General features: G+C 36.9%; 1 protein-coding gene and 1 long non-coding RNA gene across 4 annotated transcripts in view; one reads left to right on the top strand and one right to left on the bottom strand.

The window, feature by feature from the left end:
- Positions 1 to 23,637, top strand: part of LOC137621501 (uncharacterized) — a 190,030-nt gene extending 166,393 nt beyond the window's left edge. Inside the window, exons 3-4 of the long non-coding RNA XR_011040251.1 lie at positions 14,718 to 14,914; positions 23,024 to 23,637. This is a non-coding gene — a long non-coding RNA (uncharacterized lncRNA). The remainder of the gene's footprint in view (positions 1 to 14,717; positions 14,915 to 23,023) is intronic.
- LOC137621500 (ral guanine nucleotide dissociation stimulator-like 1) overlaps positions 14,774 to 27,741 on the bottom strand; it is a 43,998-nt gene continuing 31,030 nt past the window's right edge. For all 3 annotated transcript variants that reach the window (XM_068351851.1, XM_068351853.1, XM_068351852.1), the window contains exons 9-15: positions 23,965 to 24,129; positions 23,659 to 23,799; positions 22,588 to 22,772; positions 22,063 to 22,192; positions 21,677 to 21,884; positions 21,252 to 21,386; positions 14,774 to 15,100 (exon numbers count right to left, since the gene is read on the bottom strand). In XM_068351851.1, coding sequence (XP_068207952.1) covers positions 14,940 to 15,100; positions 21,252 to 21,386; positions 21,677 to 21,884; positions 22,063 to 22,192; positions 22,588 to 22,772; positions 23,659 to 23,799; positions 23,965 to 24,129 — 1,125 coding nt within the window. In that variant the 3' untranslated portion in view covers positions 14,774 to 14,939. The remainder of the gene's footprint in view (positions 15,101 to 21,251; positions 21,387 to 21,676; positions 21,885 to 22,062; positions 22,193 to 22,587; positions 22,773 to 23,658; positions 23,800 to 23,964; positions 24,130 to 27,741) is intronic.

The following is a 27,741-nucleotide window of genomic DNA, read 5'->3' as shown; positions in this document are numbered from 1 at the left end:
CCTTTAGCTCCTTTTATGAGAATCATCACTTCCTTTAGGCCCTCTTATGAGAATCATCACTTCCTTAATCCACTCTCATAAGAATTATCACTTCATTAAGCCCCTATTATAGGAATCATCATTTTCTTAAGCCCCTTTCATGAGAATCATCACTACAAGCCCCTCTTATAAGAATCCCCACTTCCTTAAAACCCTCTTATAAGAATCCCCACTTCCTTAAGACCCTCTTATGAGAATCATCACTTCCCTTAGCCCATCTTATTCCTTTTGCCCATCCTATGAGAATCTTCGCTGTATCAAAGAAATACAATTCGCAATTTGGCCAACCGGTTGCGAAATACTTGGTCGCCATTGCAACAAAATCCCAAAATAGTAACTTACCTGCCGATGGTTTTCTTGTCTATCGGGGCATCTGGCCGGAGGCAGAAGAAGAGTAAGACTTGTTTCTTCTCTAAACCAGAAACCTGTCTTCTTTGGGGTACCTGAAGCCTCACAAAGGTCTGACCGCCCGCTACGTAAGAAACCCATTGTGATCCAAACTAGAAGTTGGCTAGGATTTTATTCATGAGATTTATGGGTGTGATTTAAATTCCTTGTTCATCTGGTCTTGGATTCATCTGCTTACGTAGGTAAGGATAAAGATGATGAGTTGTATTGAAAAAGATACCGTTTGTTGATTTTAAGGTTGGTATGGGAATTCCAAAGTTTTGTTTTTGTGGATTTGAATGTTGCCTATGAATATATAATTATGTAAAAGAAGTTTTTCTCGTGCAGTAGTTTTGAAGTTTATAGTGTTTTTTTTTAGAAATATGGAGCCATAAAAGAAGTTGATAAATACTGTAATTCCATTCAAATTTTCTTAGAATAAAGGGTCTTGTTTTATGTACGTTTGCATTAAAAACTACCATCGTGATCCATGAAAAGAAAATGGATAAATATTTTTAGGAACATTTCTTTCAAATCACAGAAGTATTTGTATAATTTTTCGTCGTTGATTTTATCAAAACATTGTACAGTCAATTCTGTATGTGAAAACACCATTGTCCATTTTGTTTATTACTTTTTTCCTCAAAAATTTAGCAAGATACCTCTGTGTTTTTCTTTCAAATCAAGGGTGATTTAAAATTTAAAACAAAGATGCAATCATAGAGAAAGGTTTGAGTCAATGAATGAATTTGAATTGAGGATTAGATCCACAAGCAACATGTTTGACTAACAAACCATATGCCAATTTCTTGCAGGAACCTTAGGAATATCAGTAGTTTCAACAAGACATTCACGTAAGTCCTACCGAGGTAACAAACCATCTGTGAAATATGAACGGCGAAAGTTGTATTTATCACGGTTTAATGCTCTTATGGAATTGTTCTAGTACTCTAGTAATCTTTGTGGTAAAACAAAATGTTGCTGTTGCAAGGATTAGTATGGTCATCCTTTATTGGGATGAGCTAAGTCACTTTTCAAGAGGAATGATACGTTCAGGATATTGCAATTAAACTAAGAAAATTACAAAACATGAGTTAGTACCTACATAAATTGTTTTTGCGATAAGGACAAAGAATATTTGTGAGTGTACAGTTCTAGAAAATGGTACAGGGAGAGGACCAGGAGCTTTGGAAATGTAGGTGGAATAATTGCCTGAAAAAGATAGTGGAATGGGTCTATTCAGAAGAGCTAGTTATAGATCCTTCAGTTTAGACTTGCACAAATTGATGGAGTTTTTATGTAAAAAAAATAGAATTGAAGATCAAATACGGATATCCAATGTCCTAGTAGTTTGAAAAAAAAGTTATATCTTTTTATTAATAAGCGATACAAAGTAATCTAGACCAGAATCAGCAAGGGAGGCTATAATTTACCAATGCCACTACTTCATTGATTGTGTAACTGAGGAGCAGATAAAAGCAAAATAGTAATCAAAGTTTAGAAATGAGATATTAGACTCAAAATGTTAGAGAAATGCATGAAAACAAAAAGGAAATGTTTTAAATCAAATTCCACTAACATTTAATAGTTTATCGTTGATTCAAGTTTTTATGCAAATTGTTTCATCTACCATTTTAAATGCCAATGTCTAGAAATTTCTTGAAATTATATGTATATATATACATATATATATACATATATATATATGGATATATATACATATATCTATATATCTCTATGTCTATATATATATATATATATATATATATATATATATATCTATAAATATATATATACATATATATATATATATATAGATATAGATATAGATATAGATATATATCTATATAGCTATATATGTGTATGTATATATATACATATATACATATATATATATATATATATATATATATATATATATATATATATATATATATCTATAATTTGCTTAGTTACAATCCTAGTTGAAAAAGCAGGATGCTATAAGCCCAAGGGCTCCAACAAGGAAAATAGCCCATTGAGGAAAGGGAATAAGGAAAAACCAGAAGAGAAGTTTAATAACAATAACAACATTAAAATAAATAATTCATATATAAACTATGAAAACTTAAAAATAACAAGAGGGAGAGAAACGAGATAGAATAGTGTTCCGTGTGTACCCTCAAGCAAGAGAACTCTAATCCAAGACAGTGGAAGACCATGGTACAGAGGCTATGGCACTACCCAAGAATAGAGAACAATGGTTTGATTTTGGAGTTTTCTTTTCCTAGAAGAGCTGCTTACCATACCTAAAGAGTCTCTTCTACCCTTACCAAGAGGAAAGTAGCCACTGAACAATTATAGTGTAATAGGTAACCTCTTAACGAAGAAGAATTTTTAGGTAATTCAGTGTTGTCAAGTGTATGAGGAAAGAGGAGAATATGTAAAGAAGAGGCCAGACTATTCTCGGTATATGTCGGCAAAGAGGATATGAGCCGTAACCAAAGAAAGGGTTCCGATGTATATGCCTGGCCAGTCAAATGACCAGATAACTCTCTAGCGGTAGTATGTCAATGGGTGGCTGGTGCCTTAGCCAATCTACTACCTGTATGTATGTATGTATGTATATATATATATATATATATATATATAATATATATATATATATATATATATATATATATATATATTATATATATATATATATATATATATATATATATATATATATATATTTTGATCAAACATAGCCGTTAACTAACATGCATATTGTAATTTTTTGTCAAACACCAGACAGGTTTTTAGGAGTTATAAATCGTCTCAGTGGCTTGCACGCTTTACGTTGAAATTGGAAAGCTTATGCACGACAAAATAGAAACTAAGTTGCTATCATTATTATTATTATTATTATTATTATTATTATTATTATTATTATTAATCTGGTAATAATTTTAGATGACAGCATTTTAGTAAATTTATAGGGTAAGTCTGAAGTCATGCCGTTTAATTAGTCATGTTTCGCAATACAGGTGTGGTGTTGTTTTTATTAGTATTTCTTATGTTATTAGATCGAAGTTAGTTTGAAAACTGAATGACCTTGAGATGTTTTAGGCGTTTATTAACGCGCTCTCTCTCTCTCTCTCTCTCTCTCTCTCTCTCTCTCTCTCTCTCTCTCTCTCTCTCTATTAGTCCAACTTTGAGTTTATTTGTTTCAATGAAAGTCTACCTTAAGAGTTTTCAAGATTATATGAAATGTCAGAGATTTTAAAAAATTACTCGTCATTTTGTAAGTTATGAACCCATACATTTGAAGATGGTAGCAAAGTGGTTATGAGGATGAAGTGCATATTTAAGAGACAAAAATGGATACCGCTTAGAAATTTCTATTAAGATCTGGTCCTGAAGAATTTACCCTAACTGTCTGAAGTCCCCAAACGATGAAACGAACACTATAAAGGACCTAATTTGATTATAGATTTCTTTGTAAACAAGTTGTGTTCCCAATGAGGCAACAGGATTTGTCTGGTCCTTATGAGGAGCTTCTTCCTCTTCTTCCCTGAAGGGGGTTGGGTAGGACGCTCCTTTGAAGTGAAAGGATAAGTGACCTTCAAATTGTATACGAATGCTCTTTCTGTCCCTTTTCAAACATTTCTCCTCTGTAATTTTTGTGGAAAGATGAAAGGTCTCATTCTACCTGTTTGTGAACGTAAATGTGACTGAGTGAGGAAATAGACCTATTTATCGTCGTATGCTGTGAACAGGGCTTAACAATCTTATTTTTTCTAATGGCGTCGGAAGATTTAAGACACATTGTGGAAATTACACTCAGACCTGTTATCACCACCCACGAATCAGAGCCGAGGGTTCTGGTCCTATGCGGTCCGTCGCGGACCAGGACTTTAAATTAGGATTAGAAAAGGAATTCAAGGTAGTTTAGTCCTTGAATTAGGATTGGCACAGGAACTCAAGGTTAGTGTAGGCCTTTGAAGGGTAAGAGTTAAGGTCTAGTCTTTTTTTTATCTAACTTTGTTTCATTAGTGTGCATATGGCCTTAGGTGCGTCCACCTTTTAGCCTTCTACTTTACCACTGTTCCAACCTCTTGTCCTCCGAAACCTCCTTCAAGTTCTTCATCATAGTGTGATAGCAGTGATGTCCCCGAGTTACTGAATGGTCTTCTCTTTACTGCTCCAACGCTTGGACACCTCTATCATACAAATCAGAACGCCCCTCTCTCTCTCTCTCTCTCTCTCTCTCTCTCTCTCTCTCTCTCTCTCTCTCTCTCTCTCTCTCTCATGTTGTAATCTTATTGTTCTGCAGATATTTGCTATATTAGTCAAAAAGACTTCTTTTACTTTTATACATAAGAATGCAAACATAAAACGATGTTGATAAAAGATATTTTATTCAGATGTTATTGGGTAAAGATTTTGGTGAGAGAGAGAGAGAGAGAGAGAGAGAGAGAGAGAGAGAGAGAGAGAGAGAGAGAGAGAGAGAGAGAGAGTTTTATCTGTTTGTCTTGTAAAAACGACTGATTTTTCGTAAGTGGTACAGTCATAATAAATGTATAAAGATGGAAGTATCTGATTTCCGACATAAACATGACATTGTACACAGTGAGTGCAACAGAATTAAATGGGACTAAATTTGAGTTTTTTTCTCTATTGAGTAGTTGATATAGCTACTGTTGGTTCCCGTAATATAAGCTAAACAAGTTGTGGAATGTAGCTGGTGATATTTCATTTCTAAAGCGGTACCCGAGGGAAAATAGATATCATGACTTTTGTTTAAAATTTGTTATTGTAAAAGTAGGCCTACATTTCAGCTTTTCATTAATAAGCATAAAATCTACGCACAAAAATAATAGGTCTAAAGTTCCAGCCATCCATCTTAAAGGCTATCATCACTGGATCTCATTATGTCTTATGAATATTCAATTTTATAGGTCATACACCAATTACGGTATTAGTATTGTAGTGTGTCACACGTTAGAGATGATGTTTGTTTTATGCGACAAATTTCCTATTTTTGTGTAATGAGCAAATATATTTTAAACCTGAGATATAACATTAGGATATATAATTTATTTTAACAATGGATTTACTGTAAGTTAAAATCGTAATTTTCGTGGGCATCTTATCCTGTATATACATAGTGCATTTGTTCAGATCACTTGGATATTATCGTTTGAAATAAGAACTATGGATGAAGAGAACCATTTCCTAATATCGCAAGAGGGTCTGCCCCTCTCTTTTATTCTTTTCTCCTGTACTTCTCTTTCTCCCTATTTCCTTAATCTTTCCCATCTCGAGTACCTGCCTTTGAGCTACAAACTGGATTGTATCCAGGGGTACTCTTCCTTTCCCCATATTCCCCACTTCCCTATTATTATTATTATTATTATTATTATTATTATTATTATTATTATTATTATTATTATTATTATCTGCAGATATACTTACAGTAGTTTGCCAAAGTTTTTTTTATTCTTTAGGAATCACATATATATTTTTTTCTTGGATGACCGGGGAGGGGGCGGTGGGTAATGTGTTGGTACTTGATTTAGAAGTGGCAGTGTTGCTTCGTGTTTTGATAGGGAAATATGTTGAATATTATTTCAATCCAGTACTAAATGTATGTTGAATCGAAGGCATGTTTCAAGAACTAAATGGTCATCATGAAATCATTATCTACTTTTGGATTTTTGTACTTTCGTGATGAAGACTTAAAGCTTGTTTTACGTGGATGTCCGAATTTCAACTGACAGTGATAAATTTAGGTTTTCCAAGACACCAGCCACCCGTTGAGATACTACCGGTAGAGAGTTAATGGCTCCTTTAACTGGCTAGATAGTACTAAATTGGATTCTTCTTTGGGCACGGCTCATTTTTCCTTTACCTACACTTACACCAAACAGCCTGGCCTATTATTTACAGATTCCCCGCTTTCCTCGTACTGTATCCTGATAACACTGGGATACGAAATTGTCCTTTACAAAAGGGTTTACGTACTGCATTGTAATTGTTCAATGGTTACTTTCCATTTTGTGGTGGCCTGTTAGAAACAATACTGCCTGGCGTTCTACTGGATGGGAAATCGAGTCGCACTCAAACTAGATAGTTCATTGTAGTGTCTGCAACCTCACCATCCTTGTGAGCTGAGGATGTGGGTGTTTGGGGACCCCATAGATCTACGTGCCGAATCATCGGCAGCCATTGCCAGGTTTTCCCGGGTCTTAGCTTGTGTGGAGAGCGGATTTCGACGCTGATCACAGGGATTATATATGGTCAGTCCCTATGTCATTGTCCTGCTAGCTAAGGCAATGTCACTGCTCCTCGCCTTTGTTATTCATGGGCGGCCTTTAAACCTTTAATTGTAGAAAAGATTCGAGTTACGGTAAGCAGTTTATCCAGGAGAAAGGCACTCCCAAATCAAAGAATTGTTCTCTAGTCTTGGATAGTGCTGTAACCTTAGTACCATGGTCATCTACTGTCTTGGTTTAGAGTTCTCTTGCTTGAGAGTACACTCAGGCACATTATTCTTTTTGTTGTATCTTCCTCTTGTTTTTTTTATGGTGTTTTGGGCAGGTTTAATAGAAGGGCCATGGATGTCTGGTGGTTTATCTAGAAGTTACCTTTTCCCTATCTGTTCATCTTCCTTTCTGGGATTAATTTTTACAACCATCGTTACCTTCCTCCCTTCAGTTGAAGGGGCTGCCTTGGAGGGTACTTAGCCTTGCATTGTGTGTCGGCTCCACCATGTTGACCAAATTTATGCTGCATTTTATCTTTAGTGTATGGATTGTATGAGTTGCCTTATACGTATTCGTGTGAATATTGTTTTTGTCATCATTACCTCTGCCAAGGAGGTATTGCAATCGAGTCGGTTTATTCATGTGTGTCTGTGGACAAGGTTGCGTCAAAACTCCTTGAAAATATTTTTATGAAATTTTCTCCGAAGATTGACCATGGGACATGGACCATCCTGTTAAATTTTGGAGCCGATCTGGATCCGGATTTGGATTTTTCGTGTGTGTGTGGACAGGATTACGTCAAAATTAATCGACGGATTTTGACGAAATTCTCACCACATAGATCTTAGGTCAATCACGCCTCCATTAAATTTTTGAAGCTGATCCGGATCTGGATTCTAGATCCGGATTTGCATTTTTGCAATTTTTAAGATAACGTCAAAACTACTCAACAGATTTTGACGAAATTTTCCCCACAGATAGATCTTACGTCATTGACGACGAAATTAAATTTTGGAAATGATCCGGATCCGGATTCTAGTTTGTTTATATTTTTTCTTATTTGTCTGTGGACAGGATTACGTCAAAACTACTCGACGGATTTTGACGAATTTTTTACCACAGATAGATCATAGGTCATGCATGACATGACCCCGTTAAATTTTGGAGATGGCCCAGATCGGGATTCTAGATCTGGATTTGCATTTTCCGCCATTTTAAAGATATATGTCAAAATTACTCGACGGATTTTGACAAAATTTTCCCCACAGGTCGTGGACGACCCCATTGAATTTTGGATATGATCCGAATCCGGAATCTAGTTTATTTGTTTATTTATTTATTTGTCTGTGTCTGTGGACATGCTTACGTTAAAACTACTCGACGGATTTTTGACGAAATTTTCACCACATGTAGATAGTAAGTCATGGACGACTCCATGAAATTTTGGAGATGATCCGGATCCGGATTTGCAATTTTTGCCATTTTAAAGATAATGTCAAAACAAAATAACAGATTTTGACGAAATCTCTACTACTGATAGGTCTTAGGCCATGGATAACTCCATTAACCTTTGGCGGAGGTCAGAAATCTCAGATTGCTCTTGTTATTGTTAAGTTTGATTTTAAATAGGATAAGACCTTTTTATTGCCAGTCTGTTTCTTCTAATTCAACAAAAAATTGGCTTATTGAGAAATTCTATCTAGATTTTCGGTAATTAATCTATTCTGAAGAAATGCTTAATTCCTTCTTACTGCCTTGTTTCGAGTATTTTTCTCCTGTCGGGTCGTCAAGTGCTGAATCTCATTTTGATTTGTTGGGCAAAAATTTGTGGTCCATTAAATTTCTTATTCCTGATATAGATGATAATCTCTGGCACTGTCATTCAGTTAGTTCTTTATGCCTGCTGCATTAGATTTTTCATAAGTCTAGCCATCCTCTGCATTCGGATCTTCCCATACTTTCACCCTGCATGTAATACTAGGTATGTAGTTAATTCTAACAGTTTTACATTCTCCATCATAAGGATTAATACCACACACTATTTTAGAAGTTTTAGTCCAGCTATGACCAGATTGTGGAATGATCTTCTTAATCAGGCAGTTGAATCGGTGGAACTTCAGAAGTTCAAACTTGCTGTGAATGTTTTTATATTGAACAAGCTGACATAAGTCTCTTTCTATAGTTTATATAAGACAGATGTATTTATATGTTGTTACTGATCTTGGTTTGTTGTGGCCTGATTGGTAACGTCTCTATCTGGTGTCTGCCAGATGGAGGTTCGAGTCCCGCTCAGACTCGTTAGTGCCCTTAGTGTCTGCAACCTTACCATCCTTGTGAGCTTAGGTTGGGGTGTTTGGGGGGAGCCTATAGGTCTGTCTGCTGAGTCATCAGCAGCCACTGCCTGGCCCTTCCTGGTCATAGCTTGGGTGGAGAGGTTGCATGGGCGCTGATCATATAATATATGGTCAGTCTTTAGGGCATTGTCCTGATTGCTAGGGCAATGTCACTGTCCCTTGCCTGTGCCATTCATGAGCGCCCTTTAAACCTTTAAGATATTCTACATTCGTTTTTCATCACTTGTTATATGTTTATTTATTTCCTTCACTGGGATATTTTTCCCTGTTGGAGTCCTTGGGCTTAAAGTATCCTCCTTAGATATATCCCTTAGGAATTTCAACTTGTTGATCCACGTAGATCATTTGTTGATGGCAATGTTAATAATAATAATAATAATAATAATAATAATAATAATAATAATAATAATAATAATAATAATAATAATAATAATAATAATTATGAGACAAATATAATTAACTAAAGATTTTGCCCATCTCTTTAAAAATCAGATATGGATTAAGAGAGTTATAGTGATTTTGCATCTTGCACAGCCACGTGAATTAATAGATGATTTATCTTAAGGAATGTAGAGAACAGGTAAAAACTGCCATGATTTTTAACATGTTTCTAAACTTTTTTTGCTGATGTATTTTGTCAGTATCCCTCTCCTAGGTTAGGCTCTAATGAGATTATTGTGGTTATGATATGAAAGATTTAGGTGAAACTTGAGGTGAAATAAATAATTTTCTTCGAAACTAATGATCTGCAACATAAAAGAGGGAGTATGTTCATTGATGAAAACATCTGTTATTACCAGTATGTCAGAAATCACAAGTGATGAAAAATTTCACAAAGCAAGGTCCATAAAAGTGTCTTAGATTTATATATATTCTTATGAATAAAACAGTACAGAATTTATAGTTAAAGCTCCTGTATATTAAAGAATATGCATAATTCCAACACAACTGTGATCTTTGCTTTCAGACATTTACTGTTATTATAAATAAGTACAACGAGAAAATATAAATTTAAACATGAAGACACACAAATAATTATATTTTTATTGATGGATTAACATTAGATTTTAAGATCTTTGACAAAGTGGGAAAAGAGGGTGAAATGTAAGAGGAAAAAATTCATGCTTTAGATACTGAAGAAAGTAAAGACATACTGTATAATTATCTGTAAAGAAAGGCTGCAAATATCTTAATAATCCTCGGTTCCTCTTGTCGTGTTGTTAGTGCACTTCACTCAGTGCACTGTAGTCATTAGTAATGAGTCTTTGCAACGTTTTTTCGAACCCTTGATGCTCTTGCTTTATATTCTTAGAGTTCACCTCCATTCTTGCTTCCTTTCTTCCATCTTGCTGTCCAACCTCTTCAAACTTTTACCTCATAGTAGTTACTCCTAAGTTTTACAAAAGAGGCATTTGTGTGCTGAATGACCCCACAGATCCCAGTGCTGGGCTATATAGCCCATAAATCCAATCCACCCCTTTGGCAAAATGAATATATTTACTGTTGTACTATTGAACTGCATTTTGGGTAGGCATGGTGTTTCTATTTCAACTACATTTTATTGGGAGATTTTTATTTTTCATTATTATTTGTAGTAGGCCTAGTGTTACAGAATGTTGAAGAGTGTTCAACAGACCAATTTTAGTAGAGAGCTGAATGGGTATGGAGTATGTTTTCCATTCGGTGATGAGTACATTTAGGATATTTATGGGCTATATGCTTTTTTTTTATATGATTGCCCTCAATAATGACATTTGGGCCTGTGATCACCCATTCCCACTAACGAACATGACAATACTGTACTTATATAGCATGACATACAATTCGCAAGCAGCATATCATTTACTGAATGAGAGATTATTATTATTATCAAACATATGCTTTAACCATGATTATCAATACTGTAATTAGAAGTAATTCGGGCATAAATGGCTTATACACGCCTAAATGAGGGTTAGTCTCATTGTAAAAGACAGTTTTTGACTAGGGCTTGATTAGCAATTCAAATAATCCTTACCTTCATTCAAGTTAATTGACCTGACAAAAAAAAAAAAACTACTCGTCAAGCATGGAGAACAACTGCCAAGATGTGCCTTATTTTAATAGTTGGAGTGAATGCCCAAGAGGTTTATAAGAACTCCAATCAGGGTTATCACAGGCAAATTTGCAAGTACCTTAAATGGGTGACCCTCCATAAAATGTTTCCACTACTCAAATGAGTCAAGCCAAGTGAAACCAAGGCACTGTAATGCCCTTTCTACCAACAAGCATCAAATGAGAAGATACTAAGGCAAGAAGAGATAAATTAGAAAGCAAGATTCAGCCACACTAATCTCAATTATCTCTTGACAAATTAGAGGAAAGAAGGATAGAATTATTTAATAATTGGTGAAGATGAAATAGAAACCAAATCTAAATATCTCAAGAATTCTTTAACTGACTAAATACATATACAAGATTTTCAGACACATGAAAACTGAAAAGTTAGGAAACACTGGCCAGAAAGTTCCCTAGTTAAGAACAAGATGCATTCTAAGAATGGATTCTCTAGTTAAGAGGTTCTGAGTCCAAGATGATTAGCCAAGGCATCCTGCTCATTAACCTCCATCTCCTACCTCCCCAGTTTTTAGTCACAGGATCTTGCTACTGCTGGTGAGTTAGCTTATACAAGTTCTAAGAATTCCTGAAGCAATAGGATTATTGATTTATTTTTTAATTTTGCACATTTCAATAATTTAACATTTTGTACTTTTTTAAAGTTCTCAAGTTAAGAGTTGATAATTATAAAAAAGCAATTCCTGTTTGCACATACTATTCTAGATAGCAAATATAAAGGTACGGTATTTAATGCAGGTATAGGCCTACCATTGTTTCAAATCATTATCAGAGTAGTGTTCTTGGACCATTACTGCCCATGCTATATACACAATGTGCGTGGTTAGACCTAGAAAACAAGCTTGTTGCATATGCTAATGATGCTACTCTCTTTGCATCAATTCCATCTCTTGGATGTCGATCTCGCATGGCTGAATCCTTTAATAGAGATTGTTAAAATTAGTGATGGTGCAAATCATCGGACATGAAACTGAACCCTAACAAAATTCAAAGTATGATTGTAAGTAGGTCAGGAACAGTGGCTCCTAATATCCAGAGCTCAACATTGATGTTTTGATAACTATATACAACTCTTTCAAAATTTTAGGTGTTATTTTTTTAATAGCAAACTCACTTTTGAGAAACAGAGAAAGTCTTTCAAGATTTTCATTGATCAATTTATTTTAAATTAGTATTTTAACTCTTTCATTTTGTCTTGTTTTGAGTATTGTTCTCGTGCTCTTCAGCTGCTGAATCTCATCTTAATTTGTTGGAAAAGAATATGTGGTAACTTGAATTTCTTATTCCTGATCTATATATTAATCTCTGGCCCCGTTGTTCAGTTCTTTATGCATGTTGCAGAAGATTTTTCATAACTCTGACCATCCATTGAATTCAGATCTTTCCAGACAGTACCATCCTGCATGCAATACTAGGTATGCAGTTGATTCCAATCCAGCAATCATGCCTTCTTCATCATAAGGCTCAATACTACACAGTATTCCAGAAATTCTGTTTCAGCTGTGACCAGATTGTGGAATAATCTTCCTAATTGGGTTGTTGAAACTTGCAGCGAATGTTTTTATGTTAAACACGCTGATGTAGGTTTCCCTATAGTTTAAATGATAGATCCTTTTAACGTTGTTACTGATCTTAAAATATTTTATGTATTAATTAGTCATTACTTCTCATGTAGTTTATTTATTTCCTTATTTCCTTTCCTCACTGGGCTATTTTTTTCTGTTGGAGCCCTTGGGCTCATAGCATACTCTTTTTCCAACTAGGGTTGCAGCTTGGTGTGTAATAATAATAATAATAATAATAATAATAATAATAATAAGAGTGGCTAATTCTGAACTAGTTATCTTGCTAAAATAAAGCATTATAGTTCCAACTTTAGCTATGCTGCAATGACTGCAGAACACACCGAGGGGTTAATTATTGAAATGAATTCAAATCACCTAGACATGTGGCCAAAAATAAAATGAATAAATGCAGAATAAAAATAGCTATACCATATCGACAGCATGGTTTACTAGGTGACCTGGTTGCAGACTTCATCATAAAATTTATGCTGTAGTGCACTCATAAAGTATCTTGGATGCCTAAGAGCTTTAGATGCAATTTTATGTCTATGTTATGATAATGTTACAATATTAAATAGCCAGAATGCTTATCTGGTTACAAGTCCTTTCCCAACCAGGTTTACTGATGTAGCCATTTTGGAATACCTCATGCTTTTCCAGTTGTAGACTCGGTTTACTCCTTTGCAAAATGCATGTGGTTAGCATTCTGAATACACATTGCCTTATTTTTATTTCTGTCTGTTTTATAGATACTCTAGTCAAGCATCAGGTAGTTTGCAAAAATATATTTTATAATTGAAAATAATAATTTTATGTATTATGAAGGTTAAGAAAATTATTCTGTTACAAATTGTCTAGAAATGATAGACTGTATTTACAAAGGTAACAACAGAGAGTTTTTACAAGTATACAACATAACCTACAAATTATGTACATTCTCACAAGGATAGAATTTGAACTCTGTCAACAACTTTCAGTACTTTTGTAGTATCTAAATAGAAGATATTAAAATTTCTGTATAATATACTTGGGTTTTTTGTTACCAAGGTACTTAACTCATTCATGTACATTTGAATGATTTGAAATAGAAAAAAAGGAGGGTAATCAACCACAGAGAGAGCATTATCAATGGTGACAAAAAACCTATGTAATATACCAGAAAAGGTTGCCAATAAGGCCTGGAGGATTGTACAATATAAATGATAAGTTTTTGTGACAGGAAAGGAAGAAATTACCATAGATCAAATATGTTATAAACAATGTGCACAATACTCCCATTTTCTTTTATCACAAAATAATGGGAAATGTTAAGTCTATATCACGTGTGGCTTGTCATGAATTAGCTTCGGACTCTAATTCAAGACAACGGCATCATGGTACTAATGCTAAAGAAGGGTGCAAGACAGAAATAAATAAAGTACAGTACATTTAAGAATGTGGTAAATGTACATATTCGTTGTTTATTCTTTGAAAGAGAGTAAAGACACAGATCACACAATTTCTCCAGAATCCACAATTAAAGCTTATTGCTGAAAACATTTTCAGAGCCTAAAATGAGAGTACATCTTATGGAAACAAACCTTTTGAGTATTATATAATAAAACAGAAGGTAAAATGTGGACAACATTCCTCCAGTATGATTACAACTCCCACTTTTACAGGTTGAGTACTGTACTTGATTAATGAACTGCTCGAGATACTTATTACAAGTGAACATTAATAAAGATAAACACAGTATAATTTCACAGCACAGGAATACTGAGAGCCATATCTCTAAATTTTTACAACCAATACTGTTGTTCTCAAGATTACCACCTTACGTACACACAGGAATGAGTTATTCAATAAATAGCAAATAAAAAAAGCTTGTCTATTCCACATAATTGGTAGAAGGGATAAAAAAAAACTGGTGTATAGAAAGTTTTTCCTTCAAGGTTCAGATACGAACCCACTTGGTGACATAGCAGCCTTTTCCAATTTCTTGTATCATTACACTGTATCATAATACTACAATTTCCATTTTTCAGGTGCCATCAAAGAGCAAGCATTTGGTAATGGTTGTATCACAAAGTATAAGGGAAGATATCAGATAGGTCTCCAAAGCTTCATATTTGTAGAAGTCAACATCAAACAAAAAGTGGGGAAAATCACACAAGCTGGCTGCGCAAGACTAGGAATGAAGAGTATCCTTGGAAATGGATGGAATTCACAGTTGCCATTGAAGGTAAGCTTCAAATATACAGTAATTACTAAGTGACCAGCAACTTTTTTCGTATTTTGTGATCCTTGGCTGGATTTCGACGAATTATGGTGTTTTCATCACCATGTCTTCTTCTTCTCAAGACAAAATTAAGGTCGTATTGAGTATTGATAGCATAATATACATTAGCAGAAGCTGGCAACAACATTTCTGGAAAGAAAAAACATAATCAGTGAGACTGTGAACCAATTACAGTAGTTAATAATAATACTCCACTTACATACATGAAAAGTCATTATTAAGATTAACATTGAACCAATGTCTTACCAATTTCTGTACTGTGAAATCTAACCATTACAATATAATGATGACTAAAGGGCTGAGAAAAGCTAATTAACTAATTACCTGTGTAGTACTAATATGCTCGCCCCCACATTTTTCACCTTACAATACTATTAAAATTTTGCAATAAGAGTAAATGAAAATATATTATGAAGATAGGTGCTGTATATAAATGATAGAATTGGTGCATTAAGCTGTACAGTATGTAACATTTTGTAATGTGACAATGAGATCAACACATAAGAAAAAGCTTGATATGAAACTCCAAAAGTTGCATCCCAGATGACATGGTATACCATCGAAAAAGCTTTCTGCCAAACTAATTCAGGAGATAATGGCAAAAAACTTCTACCAACTAAGTGAATAGTATGATACAAGACTCTACATGATTCCCCAAAGGTCCTGATAGAACATAAATAGATGCCAGTTAAGTACAACAGTATTTCATCAGTTGATCGTGCATTACACTAAAGGCTGTGAAATTCAAAGTATTATAGGTGGTGCATACTGAGGAGAATTTCTCTGACTTCTGATATTTCAGTTTTTTAAGACTGGGTGGAAACCGCAGAAGGTATAAGGTTGCAGAGAGGCTCTGTAATAATAATGTCAGTGCACTAAAATCTCAGGATGCATCCAATGAAAAAAAAATTTTTTTGAAGAGCAGTTGCAACTTGAAACAAAAGTTGAGAGGCTGGACACAAAGATGTAAGAAAGGAAGGTTTGGAACTTAGAGCAGAAATACTGGAAGCTTTTTATTCAACCAAGTGACAAACAGATTGATTGATGGTGAGCCTGAAAGAGCATGAGGGCTTTCTACCGTACAGGGATGTAAAGACCACTCCAAGTTTACACACTGGCCCTCACAACTTGATTGTGTCTGCTAGAACATTCCTCTTGCCTGGAATGAGTCTCATGGACAGCTCTACCACGTTGTCGACTGCCCTAATGTGTACTGCTTTGCCAACTTGCAAACGGTCTGAGAAACAGTGCAGCTTTGCTTATTGACATAAGCCATAACAATAGAGTTGTCGCTCATCCACGCTACCAGAATTTTTTTTTGAAAGCTTGCAATGCTAGCAGCACTCCTTAAATTTCAAACAGGTTGATATGTAGGTGCATGACTAATCCCTCCTTAGAGGCTTCTGTGAATTTCAGCATTTCTGGAAGTGAAAAGCAAGCCAGTATGGGAGTACTTCCTTATCCACTGGAACCAGACTGTAAGGGAGATCACTGACTACCAACCAGTGACATTTCAGACACCACTGAAGCAACTGCTGGTTGGGATGCCAGTAAGGGACTTGCTTCTCCAGTAATGGAAAAATGTTCCAGTCGACTTCTCCACCAGGAAGAGTTGACAGAAGAAGCCTGAAGAATACAGTAGTCTCATGTGACTTCGAGTGCAATCTTCTCCTCTATCACTTTCACCTTCATTGCAAGGGCCAGAGATTTTGGTGATCCCAGAAGGGGTAGGTCTGGAATGGTACCGGTGAGCAAGTAAGGGGAGAACAGAGGTGTTAAAATTTAAGCAGTATCTGTCCCAAAGGACTTCCACCACCCAGCTATCTGTTATGTGTCACTGTCACATTACACAATAGCTTGACAGGCATCATCCCCCAACTTCGTGGCAGTTGTAGGAGGGGTATGTCTACTTCAACATTCCATTCCTCCCAGTACCCACCTTCCTGGAGTGGCCAGGTTAGGGTCGTAGCATTCTCCACACCTTTCTTGGAGGAGGAAGAGACTGGAGGTGCAAATCTGGCTCCGGAGATTGTGGAAGCCTTCTTTAGCTCTGACTTCGAGGGTTCAGTGGGGTTCAAGGCTTCTGCTGTCATAGCCTTTGAAGGGCCTGAGCCCTTGAAAGTAACTGCTCATTGGATAAGGGAACTGGTTTGCTGAAGGGCTTGAAGGTTTCTCATGAATGGCATTGGCAAGGTACAGTGACAGTGCACTACCAGGACAATGCCCTAAAAACTTACTTTACAATATTTACATACGATCAGCCTGGCAGGGTCAAGTCAGTGTACTTCATTCGTGTTTCGGGATTTGGCAAATGCTGAGTCACACCTGACCAGTGGTAAAGCCAAAATGTTACTGACAGCAGACTCAAGTTCTGAAAAAGAAGCGTCCTTGTGCTTGAGTCTGTCCATGTCGTCAGTATGGTTGCTGTTGTTCTTGTGCTTGAGTCTGTCCATGTCGTCAATACGGCTGCCATTAAGTTGATGGGTAGAAGAGAACTATCTATTTCCAGTGGCACGTAAAATCTTTGTTTTTGCGCTAGCGTGGGAGGTAGGATCAGCTGGAGACTAATTTCTTGAAACCGAGATCTGGGAGTTGACCTTATCCAAGGCCTCCCAAACTAGCTCCGACCATGGCAATTCAAGGGTGCAGGTTTAGACCCATGAGGGTTGCCTTAGTGCAGATCAAGTGATGTCATCCTTCCCATCGTGAGGTCATTATGCTCACAAATGCGTGCAACGAATTTGACGCACATGACTTGGTTTTAGGATGATCCACTTCTGCTTAACCTGAATCTGGTGCTGTTGGACTATACTTCAGAGACTGAAGTGCTTTTATCCTTTAAAGAGCAACTGGGAGTGTGTTGGATCGTGCAGTGCAGGTGTGTTGCCTGGTGCCTGATACCGAATGAAAAGAAACCTTGCTGATGATCGCACAAATGCGATGTGACATCTTGATGCTTGTACAAGTGTTGAGAGTAATCCTGGGAAGTAATCTGTTTAGATTCCCTATCGCGTAGATGCACTGGAAGGGCTCGGTGAGTGGGAAGATCTCGGTGTTGTGGATCTCAGTGCATGGCAACATTACCGCCTCGACCACAATCGGTGTGGATAAATGTAATGTTGCCATTGTACCTACAGAGTTTCTGCAAGCGATTTGTTATGTTTTCCAGCAACACATTACTTCCTTCAGAGTTGACATTTGGCAAGAGAAGGGCATTTGATTCTAAATTTTAAAACATACTGTACAGTGTACAGTATTTAAAACCTTATTCATGAATTAAATAAAAAAATCTTAATCTATATTTATTTCATTTATTACAATTCTGGTTTCATTATCAAAGCTTCATTACCAAAATTTAAATCAATGTTACAGTTTTTTTTTTGTAGTCGTAGTCAGCGTGACCATAGAGAGATGCCAGATATATCACCATTTGACCACGTTTGAGAGAAAAAACCACAAAAGGCAGCACTGGTTCTGCACGTAGACTGGGATTACTGAGGTGAAGCAGGGAGCATGTACATTTTATTTCTCTGTCACCACACTCCAGAGTTGAGGATGTTGGGGGCTAGCGACAACAATACTGTAGCGGTAGGGGTTACAGGTTCTTACCCCACATCAAGTGAGAACACAATTTCTGGTGCCTCTGTAGGTGCGTGAGCAGATGGGGTGGTTGCAAAAAGGAAGACTTCAATGTGTAGCATCAGCAAGCATCATCTGAAGCTTCTCAGCAGATGGAACACCAGCAATGCCCAAGGAAGGCCGTTGTTACAACATCTGCAAGTCCAAGTCCCACACAAAAGTTGTCGTCAGTTGGCATACCTGAAGGCGAACTTTAATAGAAAGGCGGAGGAGTAGGCTACAGTATTGCTTTCACTAGGGGAAAGTAATATTTCTCCCTTCCTCTTATAGCAGGCCACGAGCACCAGGTGGGATCTGCTTCTGAATTCCTCCAAAGGCCTCCTCTGGAGGAACCCGAAAAAGGCATAACAGGTCGAGAAGGAGCTAAAGAATTTTTTAAGCAATAGTATGGGCATTGGCAATTCTGATGCTGAAGAATCTCTCTTAGCCTTCTTCTTTTTCCTGCCAAATCCATACACTGTAGAGGAGGCTGCTATTTACACATGTCACAAATGGATGACTGTTAAGTCATGACCCCTGTAAAAGTCAAAACTGATGAGGATCCACTGCAAGCTTTAACACAAACCAGCTAGATTTTTTACCATGTTTACTAGGGCACATCTGCATGTGAAGTATTCATAAGTCAATACACACCATACTGAAAATAATGAAAAGCAAAAATTTAAACAGCCAGGCAAGGCAGAAGAAGTATATCTGTAAAGCTTGCGGCCAAAATTTAAAGTGAGAGCTTTGCTGACTGTTGGGTGTGCTTACCCTCCACTAGCCAGCACCTACAACCACTTCATTAAAAGTTTAATACCCATTCCACCTACAATGAAATCATACTCATATTAAAAGACGATGGTTTATATTTGTGTAGGAACAAATCCCTAATAATACCCTGTTAGGTAACTAACACTTCAGTTATATTATATTTTGGATCTAGTATTCTCTCTCATAAATGTTATGCTTACATTTGTTACTGTATTCATGTTCAACAGGTTTTAAAAGTGGAAACTTGAGAAGTCTTTAAGCTTAGGTTTTCCTTATTATGTACGCTATTAATGTATTTACCCATTTTGGCAAGTGACTTACATTATTCACTATGTTTCCAGCTTATTATTGTTAATTTAAAAATGATGGTATGGTTTTAACTTTAAAAATTGAATTGTATATCTGCTATCTTTGTCTTAACTTTGTACTCTAAGGGAGTGTAATGGTTCATCTAAATGTATACTGCATATGATCAGATTTTAACTCCAGTAACTTTCAATATTCATGAAACATTTAAAAATCTGAATTGTGTCTTTTCAGACACACCCCATGTAAAAAAAAAAAAAAAAAAAAAAAAAAAAAAAAAAAAAAAAAAAAAAATCCTATCACATTACTAAACAAGACAAAACTGTGTACCTCAAAAGTTTCTTGTTCAAGGTTACCAGGAAAATAGTTTGTTATGAAAAGTACTACAAAGGGTTGGTTGAAAGATGATAATCCACAGAGGCTTTAAAAAGAACCTAAAGCAATTAAAACAAAGTTTGGTAAATCAAGTAGCTAGTATACAATCAAAACTCCTGAAGGGGTGGTTATAAACAGTAATACCAGCCTCTCCTTTGAACTCGAAACTTCGAAAGAACAATCCTTGTGGTGTGAGATAGAAAGAAATCAAATGCCACAAAATATAACCTATTCAAACAAAATACTGAATGAGGCTACTGAATAATGCCACTTAGGTGGAACATGACTGTGAGGAATTTACCATTATGATGCTTTTATCGTAAAAATAAAAAATAAACTTTCATTTATCAAGAAGAAATTTCAAGTATAATTAAATTTCTTAATTCAATTATTTCACAGATTATTATGTAAATTAAGTATTGCTCACATGAAATGTCTGTATGATCATATACAGTGTAACTACTGTGCCATTTATGATAATTTGACTTGTATCACTTCATATAAGACAATGTTTTTTGTCTACTCTAGTATCAGTTAATACAAGGCAATATTTTTGTCTTATATATATTCTTTACCTCTGCAGATTTAGTCATTTGTGTTGGGAAAAAATAATGTATTCAAATACATATATATTTCAAAAACTTTTTTCAATATTAGATCAAAATTAACAGTGCCACTCTGTCATCACAATGGTACTGTATAGTGGATTCTCTTGTTTGACATTTTTTACAGTTACAGCATTTACATTCTTAAAGTGTTCCTATTTTTTTTTACTCTTTTTCTACATTTGATCAGATACCTTTCCTGTCCCTTTTTCAAAAGGTTATTTCAACCATCCTTTCCTGTCACTTTTTCAAGAGGTTATTCAGCCATTAACCCTTTTGAATTATGAAAGTGAAAATATTTTGTATGGAGCTTTATAGTGAATAGCTGATATTCATGAATGTTTTAATTTCATCAGACTTGAATAGAAATCTAAAGTTATCCTAAAGGTTTAGCCTGAAACACAGCCCAAATCAGTTTCATGGATGGCAACCTTTTTATAACTCTACAGAAAAATGCTCCCCATAAAATTTTGCATCATATACAAGTCATCATGACCTGAAAATGACTTTACTGTGAAGATTAAGTGGACCTTTTTGAAGTTTTTAAATTCTGCCTAATGAAGATACAATAGTGGTAAATACATGGCTATCACAATACTTACCACCATCAGGCAGAAACTGTGCCAGAGTGTAGTCCTCAGGGTTACCCTCAAACCCATGCTTCTCCATTGCTTTCCTTATTACAGAAATTGTGCGCTCAGAGTTACTGAGCATGATGCTCTTATACAGATTAACTCCTGCAAAACAAAATTAGAATTATTTTTGTTATATTGTCAATGTGATACATACTGTATGATTATCCAGTACTACCATGCAAAAAAGACAAAATGCAGTACAGTACCTTTATTATCAGTATCAGGCTATGCTCATTGTACTGTACCACACACAAACCCTGATACAGTAGTACGGTACTACAATAAATCATAATGATTATGAAAATTAAACACTGTATTCTAAAATATATATTACAATTAAGTATACTGTAGTCAGAATAAGTATTAAAACAATTTGAAGGGCAAATTCTTACCATCTACTTCATGATTACTGCTTTCTATAGAAACTCTGATTATGTAAAAATCAGGAGTAATATACGGTGAAGGTGTAGGCTGCTGTTGCTGAACTTGCTGTGGAGTACCTGTCTGACGTTCAGGAGTACGACCAGAAGCAGTTGTACCTCCTGAATTTACAGACACATCCAGTGACGGTAAAGAGGAGCTGCTTGATGATGTGGACATCTGTATCGATTAAAATAATAATTTCAAAATATTTTTGTTAAACTGCTTGGTAAATGAATTCAATCATATTTTAATCACAATTATCATATAAAAGTTCCAACTTCATCTGACTTCAATTAAACTCATGAATGTAAATTAGTTAACTCAATTTTGACAAAAATAAGTGATGAAGCCCAACCTTTCTCTCTAATGAGCATGTATCATTGTGACTCAGAGGGGTATTGATAGAGTCACTGTCAAAGAAGAACTGACTACTCGATGACCCACTTGATGTGCTGGCAATACTGTCATTCTTCCTATGACCAAACCTGAAATTTAATTATTATTTGAAATCCTAATTCAACATACAGTATTCCATAAAAATGTTATGTCCTTTCAAACAACTGCTGTTAAACTTTACATCCTTCAAAATACTATTGTGGTATTTAGTCACTGGATTCTTTTAATGTAATTTACAAAATATAGAGTATCTTTTGGTTACAAGCCTAATGTTATATAAACTTTACTGATCTGTTCTAAACATGCATTAGCAACATTTCCACTGTGCAATCATGGCACCTTAGCCTATGCTGATAAACTCATGTGCTTTATCTAAAAAAATATTGTATAGTAAAATATTTAAGTGAAGAAAACAGTTCAGAGGGTCTGAGGATTAAAAAGGTGTTCATAAACTTGCTGGCAATGTTTTAGTAAAACTACTTACTGGGCTCTTTTCCTCATTTTGCTTTCTCTAGTAGATGAAGGGGCTGAAGATCCTTGAGGTTCAATTTGACATGAAAGTCTCCAAGCTTCTTTGTCATCTAAAACTAAAACAGAATCCCACCATCTTTCGAATCTCTCGTCTCTTTGAAGTTGGTATGCATTGGCTGCTCCTTGCAGCAACCGAATCTGTTGGATTATATTAAAATTGTAATCTTTTCATGATCAAGATATTCTAATAATTTAGTAAGGCATTTGTTATTCAATGCTCACACAACTAATAGATTTATTCTTTTAAATAGAAAATGTATTCTAATCAAGAGGTGAAAAACTGTAAATACTGTACATCATATCAAGAGTATTAGATGGTAATATTAAAAAATCTCGGGTTGTTATATCAAATGATTTACATTATATGAACCAATTGTTATATTTTTCAGATAAATCACCAAGTCAGGATATATTGGCATCACAAACTCAGGATATATCATAGATACATAAGAAGCAATAGCAACTAAAGAATTCTTGTGTATTTACAGTACTGAATTTGAAGAATACTGTCCACTAGGACACATAAAGGTGAAATTTTGCTAATGTTTATTATTTGTGAAAAGAAATTTCATATTGGAAATTTAAAATATTACTGATCTAATCTAATGCCATAAAATTGAACTTTGACTCAAAAAATATATTTTCAAGATGGCCCAATTACATCCCCTTTTTTCAGAGCCAACATATATAAAGTAAAAAAAAATCAGTGTTTTTAATTATGCAGTTCTGTAAAACAAATATCTAGATTGATGTTAACATTGTCAAAAATAATCATGCAAAACATTAAAGTAAGAAATGATAAGGCATCCTAAATTCTCTAATACAGTACATGTACAGTACTTCAAAGTTAGGCTATTGCTACCAAAAGGTTTAACGTGAGTTCTTTTCAAATTATTAAACATCTTGGTAATCAAATTTCAAAATAAAGTCGTTAAAGATAGGATCAAATGTAGCATTTGACTTCAATACAACCTTATATACAATTTATACCTGAATAAGTGGTGAGCAGTGTGGCAGTACATACCTGAGCCAAAACTTCAAACTCCTTCCTTTTTTTATCAAAGTTGATGAGCCCATTTGCAACAGTGTCTGGAATTGCTGTATCTATCATAGTGAGATCAGTCAGGAATGTGCCAAGATAGGGAATAGTTCCATAACTCACAGCCTATAAATTAAAAAGATTCTTCATTGTATTATAAAAGAAAGGAAGAGGTCAACTTCTAAGAAATATCGCAAGATATAAGCCTGCTTTGTAGGCAAAGAATAGAGGCACACATTTGGATCACCCCTCAAATCACATACTAAACACTTGTGTTGTCTTAATACTTACCAAAGGATTAACAGCTAACTTCTCCAGGGCCTTGTGAAGATGTCTATCATTTGCATGAACAGTTTCGGCATGTTTAGCTGTGCCTTCTTTCATTAACAACTCACGTTGATACAGTTGATTGTTCTCTTCACTGAATATCCTTGCTAGCTCCTCAAATAATTCAGCCTGAAATATGTTATTTTCATTAGTAAAATAAATTTTTGAATATACTTACCCGATGATCATGTAGCTGTCAACTCTGTTGCCCGACAGAAATCTACGGTCGGGATACGCCAGCGATCGCTATACAGGTGGGGGTGTACACAACAGCGCCATCTGTGAGCAGGTACTCAAGTACTTCTTGTCAACAAGAACTCAATTTTCTCCTCGGTCCACTGGTTCTTTATGGGGAGGAAGGGCGGGTCCTTAAATTCATGATCATCGGGTAAGTATATTCAAAAATTTATTTTACTAATGAAAATAACATTTTTCAATATTAATCTTACCCGATGATCATGTAGCTGATTCACACCCAGGGTGGTGGGTGGAGACCAGCATACATGTTAACAAAGAAGCTAAGTATCCCGTATTTCATTTTATTAGTTATTCAAAAATAACATAAAATAAATAAGTACCTGGTAAGGAAGACGACTTGAACCATTACTCTGCCTTTATTAAGTACGTCTTCCTTACTGAGCGTAGCGGTCCTCTTAGGATGCTGAACGACTCTTAGGTGCTGAAGTATAAAGGGCTGCAACCCATACTAAAGGACCTCATCACAACCTCTAACCTCGGCGCTTCTCAAGAAAGAATTGACCACCCGCCAAATCAACAAGGATGCGGAAGGCTTCTTACCCGACCGTACAACCCATAAAAAGTATTCAAGAGAAAGGTTAAAAAGGTTATGGGATTATGGGAATGTAGTGGCTGAGCCCTCACCTACTACTGCACTCGCTGCTACGAATGGTCCCAGGGTGTAGCAGTTCTCATAAAGAGACTGGACATCTTTGAGATAGAATGATGCGAACACTGACTTGCTTCTCCAATAGGTTGCATCCATAACACTCTGCAGAGAACGGTTCTGTTTGAAGGCCACTGAAGTAGCCACAGCTCTCACTTCATGTGTCCTTACCTTCAGCAAAGCAAGGTCTTCTTCCTTCAGATGAGAATGTGCTTCCCTAATCAGAAGCCTGATGTAGTAAGAAACTGAGTTCTTAGACATTGGAAGAGAAGGCTTCTTGATAGCACACCATAAGGCTTCTGATTGTCCTCGTAAAGGTTTTGACCTTTTTAGATAGTACCTAAGAGCTCTAACTGGGCAAAGTACTCTCTCCAGTTCATTCCCCACCAAGTTGGACAGGCTTGGGATCTCGAACGACTTAGGCCAAGGACGTGAAGGAAGCTCGTTTTTAGCAAAAAACCGAGCTGCAAGGAACATGTAGCCGTTTCAGATGTGAAAACTATGTTCCTGCTGAAGGCGTGGATCTCACTTACTCTTTTAGCTGTTGCCAAGCACACGAGGAAAAGAGTTTTTAATGTGAGGTCCTTAAAAGAGGCTGATTGGAGAGGTTCAAATCTTGATGACATAAGGAACCTTAGGACCACGTCTAGATTCCAGCCTGGAGTGGACAACCGACGTTCCTTTGAGGTCTCAAAAGACCTAAGGAGGTCCTGTAGATCTTTGTTGGTGGAAAGATCCAAGCCTCTGTGGCGGAAAACCGCTGCCAACATACTTCTGTAACCCTTGATCGTAGGAGCTGAAAGGGATCTTACGTTCCTTAGATGTAACAGGAAGTCAGCAATCTGGGTTACAGTGGTACTGGTTGAGGAAACTGCATTGGCCTTGCACCAGCTTCGGAAGACTTCCCATTTAGACTGATAGACTCTGAGAGTGGATGTCCTCCTTGCTCTGGCAATCGCTCTGGCTGCCTCCTTCGAAAAGCCTCTAGCTCTTGAGAGTCTTTCGATAGTCTGAAGGCAGTCAGACGAAGAGCGTGGAGGTTTGGGTGTACCTTCTTTACGTGAGGTTGACGTAGAAGGTCCACTCTTAGAGGAAGAGTCCTGGGAATGTCGACCAGCCATTGCAGTACCTCTATGAACCATTCTCTCGCGGGCCAGAGGGGAGCAACCAACGTCAGCCGTGTCCCTTTGTGAGAGGCGAACTTCTGAAGTACCCTGTTGACAATCTTGAACGGCGGGAATGCATACAGGTCGAGATGGGACCAATCCAGCAGAAAAGCATCCACGTGAACTGCTGCTGGGTCTGGAATCGGAGAACAATACAACGGGAGCCTCTAGGTCATCGAGGTAGCGAACAGATCTATGGTTGGCTGACCCCACAGGGCCCAAAGTCTGCTGCAAACATTCTTGTGAAGGGTCCACTCTGTGGGGATGACCTGACCCTTCCGGCTGAGGCGATCTGCCATGACATTCATATCGCCCTGAATGAACCTCGTTACCAGCGTGAGCTTTCGATCTTTTGACCAGATGAGGAGGTCCCTTGCGATCTAGAACAACTTCCTCGAATGAGTCCCTCCCTGCTTGGAGATGTAAGCCAAGGCTGTGGTGTTGTCGGAGTTCACCTCCACCACCTTGTTTAGCTGGAGGGACTTGAAGTTTATCAAGGCCAGATGAACCGCCAACAACTCCTTGCAATTGATGTGAAGTGTCCTTTGCTCCTGATGCCATGTTCCCGAGCATTCCTGTCCGTCCAATGTCGCACCCCAGCCCGTGTCTGATGCGTCCGAGAAGAGACGGCGGTCGGGGTTCTGAACAGCCAAAGGTAGACCTTCCTTGAGAAGAAAGCTGTTCTTCCACCACGTTAGAGTAGACCTCATCTCTTCGGAAACAGGAACTAAGACCGTCTCTAGCGTCATGTCCTTTATCCAGTGAGCAGCTAGATGATACTGAAGGGGGCGGAGGTGGAGTCTCCCTAACTCGATGAACAGGGCCAGCGATGAAAGTGTCCCTGTTAGACTCATCCACTGCCTGACTGAGCATCGGTTCCTTCTCAGCATGCTCTGGATGCATTCTAGGGCTTGGTTGATCCTTGGGGCCGACGGAAAAGCCCGAAAAGCTCGACTCTGAATCTCCATACCCAGGTAGACAATGGTCTGGGATGGGACGAGCTGGGACTTCTCTAAATTGACCAGGAGGCCCAGTTCCTTGGTCAGATCCATAGTCCATCTGAGATTCTCCAGACAGCGACGACTTGTGGGAGCTCTTAAAAGCCAGTCGTCTGACGGAGCCGGACACAAGATCATGGTACTGCTGCACAGTCTGTGAACTGTCAACCATGGGGAAGCGAGGAAGTACAGCGACAACCCGAAACTGTCTAGACTGTCTGGGTAGTACAGCCAACTCCTTATCGGGTTGCTGAGGTTGCCGCACTGCGTCACAACAAGTCACCTCTGCTGGTTGTTGAACGTCTTCCCAGTGACACACTGACTCCTTAAAAAAAATCCTCTATCAAGGACTAAGCTTGGACTGCATGTCTTGCAACAAAGCTCAAGGTCTATGGGAGCAGGTGTGGCAACAGACGGGGTTAGCGACTGAAGCGGAACCATTTACCCTCCCTGGAAGCATGTTATGCTTAAATAAAAGTCCATAGGAGGCTAAGCAGCTTAAGGCTCCTCTCCAAATGACAGAGTCCTCAAGGGAATATCAGAAGGAGGGAGAACAGCACTTTCTCATCTACAGGAACCATATCCGAGAAAAGCTAAGTTCTCTCAGTGAGGGTTTCACTGGTGCAAAAGCAGCAGACCAGAAGGCAACGTTATGAAACTGCTTGACAGTCTG

Source organism: Palaemon carinicauda, chromosome 28 (assembly GCF_036898095.1).
Source record: "Palaemon carinicauda isolate YSFRI2023 chromosome 28, ASM3689809v2, whole genome shotgun sequence".
Taxonomy (NCBI): Eukaryota; Metazoa; Arthropoda; class Malacostraca; order Decapoda; family Palaemonidae; genus Palaemon; species Palaemon carinicauda.
The sequence above is the reverse complement of the archived record's forward strand: the minus strand, read 5'-3'. Positions and strand labels throughout refer to the sequence as shown.